Source organism: Montipora foliosa, chromosome 7 (genome assembly GCF_036669935.1).
Source record: "Montipora foliosa isolate CH-2021 chromosome 7, ASM3666993v2, whole genome shotgun sequence".
Classification (NCBI taxonomy): domain Eukaryota; kingdom Metazoa; phylum Cnidaria; class Anthozoa; order Scleractinia; family Acroporidae; genus Montipora; species Montipora foliosa.
Genome location: NC_090875.1, coordinates 41,779,836 through 41,783,057, shown reverse-complemented (window position 1 = coordinate 41,783,057; position 3,222 = coordinate 41,779,836). Strand labels below are relative to the sequence as shown.

General features: G+C 42.8%; 1 protein-coding gene across 1 annotated transcript; it reads right to left on the bottom strand.

Moving 5' to 3' along the window:
- Window positions 1-496: 496 nt before the first annotated feature.
- On the bottom strand, window positions 497-2,767 carry LOC138010257 (TNF receptor-associated factor 6-like). The gene is made up of 2 exons (XM_068857191.1): window positions 2,517-2,767; window positions 497-977 (listed from the first exon to the last, which is right to left on the bottom strand). Exons 1-2 carry the CDS (start codon window positions 2,765-2,767, stop codon window positions 497-499), a joined length of 732 nt encoding a protein of 243 aa, XP_068713292.1.
- Window positions 2,768-3,222: the final 455 nt, after the last annotated feature.

Sequence of the window (3,222 nt, the reverse complement as noted above, 5' to 3'; positions counted from 1 at the left end):
TTTGTAATTGGAAACAAAATTGAAGCATGTTTGTCCGCCGCCATATTCGTTTTTGTTCCTTTTAACAGGATTTCACAGATTAAAAGTGGTTTACCAGGGGCGGATCTAGGGGGAGGGTGCAGGGGGTGCGCATTCCCCCCTTCCCCCCCCCCCCCCCCACTTCTCCGAGATAACCTGAGGCCATTCCTTAGTGGTGCACCCCCTCCTAAGAAAAATCCTGGATCCGCCCTTGTTTACAAAACGCATCTCCCAGCTAGGAAGACGTTATCACTAGAAACAACCTTACGTACGGACCGAATACAAATTTTTGCATGCCTGAGCCATTCACCTCTCTCCATGTAAACATCCACGAAATGTATCAATCATTTCAATCTACTTATCATTTCACACATATTTTGCATCGTCTTAGGCGCGAAGTTCGTGCGTTCTATAGCGAAATGAAATCTCTTTGAGAAAAATATTGACGGCATTATTATTATCATTATCATTATTATCATTACCCCGAAAACTCTATTTTTAACAGCAATTCGTCGGCTTTCACACATCTAGGACCAAAGAAATCCTCGATTAGAGCGAACCTTTCATAGCCATACCCGGTGCGGCAAATGGTTTCACCAGGCTGTTGGAAGGCCGGCACGTCAGGATTTGCTTCTATGATCTGAATGATGTCGCGACGGGGTCTGGAATCACTCTGATCTAGGACGCTAACAGTAACGGTCCCAGCAAAAGGCCAAACTAGGGAATTATCGAAGTCTCCTTTTATCAAATGAATGAACAGTGCCACATGTCTGCCTGTTCCACTGCCTACTCCCTTGGGGTGAATTCTTATGCCAAACAGCTTCTCCTGGTGATCATTGTACACTGCATCAGTAAAGATTGGTGTTTCGTTGTTGCGATGTTGAGCAACCTCGGTTATTTTAAAAGTGAATGATGAGTTGCGTGCATTATTCTTTTTCCGAGCCTTCTTCGGTTTTGACCTGCAACATGATCATTTTCAGTTTAGATATCAATAAAAAGCCCCATCACTTCAAGACTTTTCCATTAGTCATGACCAAGAAAATGGAAGGTAATTTTCCCTGAGTTTCTCAGGTATTTAATTAGATGAACGACGAATATGACAAGCGTTCCCTTGCTCTCGCTCCGACCCAACCTCAACGTCACTCGCATCTGGGAATACAGACAACCAAAGTCACCAATTGTCCCCCAAACTCGAGTCCTTAAGTAAAGATGAAGATTCGTGAAAGAAAGGTGTATTTGCAACACGTTCTTGCCCAATGAATTCACGTTTATCCTGAATTATTAATTTGCTTTGAATTCACCATTATCACGAATTTCGAAGACTGGACACTGTGTCCCAGGACTTGTGGTAGCAGAGAAAAATAAAAAAAATCATATCCGTAGATTGGAATTGAACCTAAAGTTTCTACTAGATAGGAACCGCTTCTTTCCTCTTTGACACTAAAGATCAAGACCTTTCCTTTCTATATTAGAAAAAAAAAACATTTATTTAAGTCTACCATAAAATATCGCTACTGCGTTATTAGGCCTAAGCTAAATTAATAATTTAGGCCTAATCGTTGATTTAAAAATGTTCAGCTTTGTCGTGAACTTTGGAAGTCGACCTATTGTAGTGTTTAATGTTGTTTGTTGGCGAGTGATAAGAAAGCATTATCAAAAAGTGTTTAAAATAATGTCCATGAACAGCTAGCGGTGTGGTGGTGTAGTGGTTAGGTGACGGGTTAACAATGAACATTCCCAGGTTCGAGTCCTATGTCCATACACTTGGTTTGTCTCTTTAAAAAAATGTATGACCATTTCCCATAATCCACATCAAGCTTCCAGTTTTCTAAATTGGCGATAATTATAGTGAATTCAAAGCAAATTAACTATTCAGGATAATCGCGAATAATTCAAGGGCGAGAACGGGTTGGTATTTGAAGTGCGGGTTATAGACGAAATTGAGAAATGATTCTCGCACTTGATTGGACAATTTAAGCAATTGTCTCTTTAAACACCTCAGAAATTCGGGTGGCTTCAACAGGATTCCAACCCATGACCTCTGGGATGCCTGTGCAATGCTCTACCAACTTAGCTATGAAGCCACTCAGTTGGGAGCATGCGCAGGTCAACTTGTTGCAGGGCTCACAATTTCCGTGAAAGGAATGATGAATAAAAGAAATGAATATTTGAAGTGCGGGTAATAGACGACGAATCCCGTTAAAGTCGCCTGAATGTCTCAGGTGCCTCTATAAAGTGAAAATTGCTTAACTTGTCTAGTTAAGTGCGAGGAACAATTGTGTCTTTCTTCCTCAGTGATATTAAAGATTCTTTTACAAGTTCGCTTTTTACTTGTATATAATGCATGCTCATTTTCATCTTACCACCTACTTGACAAAAACCGAACAGCGTTCGACCCGTCATACTATATTTATTTCTTTATTTATTATTATTATTATTATTATTATTATTATTATTATTATTATTATTATTATTGGTAATTCAAACGTTTCACGTGCCTCGTAAGTTGTTGCTTCCATTGTTTTATCTCTTCTGTGCTGCAGCGATGCACTGTGGGAGAGACTAAATTGGCTTCACCTGGCAGGACCTCAGGAAGTAGAATTGGCGCCTGTGGTGCTGCATATCCGTCACCTTGTTCCTGCACAGGAGAGCATGTCACATCTTCTTGGATGGGGAAGGGCAGAGCTTCCCTTGCAGCTATGCCATACGAGTGACAGTTGCCTGCATTAGCACGATTAAGGTAGCTCATTTCACATGCCTGCCAGGCACGTTGTACTCTATGGACGCTTAATCCAATGGCCTCTTCAGCAACAGTCTCTTCTTCATGGTTTCCAGGTAACCCACTGATCTGCTGGGCCCCTTCACCAGAGGGAACTCTGAATACATTCTCCGATGCTGCGTATCCATTATGGATAACATGATGGGCGCCAAGCCTCACAACGGGATAGTCCCTTCCGCTGGTATGGCCAACAGTCATGTCAGCCCGGCGACAGTCTCCCGTTGCTCCGGATCCGCCTCTGTTAGCAGAGTCACTTTGCCAAAGCCCGTTGTTTGGTCCACCAATCGCCTCTCTCGGTTGATTGGATTGGCTCGACCTTCCAGTCTGCACAGTTCCTCCCACAAAAGCGTCACTCAGCCGGTTGGCTTGGTTAGCACCTGCCCCCATAAGATGGCTGTGTTCGGTCTCCTGCCAAACGCCTCCGT

Bases quoted from the DNA above. Each gene is read 5' to 3' on its own strand.
- LOC138010257 (XM_068857191.1), bottom strand. From the start codon at position 2,767: ATGAGCTACCTTAATCGTGCTAATGCAGGCAACTGTCACTCGTATGGC. The intron at 978-2,516 runs GCACGTGAAACG...ATCATGTTGCAG, and splicing joins TGGAAGCAACAACTTACGAG to GTCAAAACCGAAGAAGGCTC.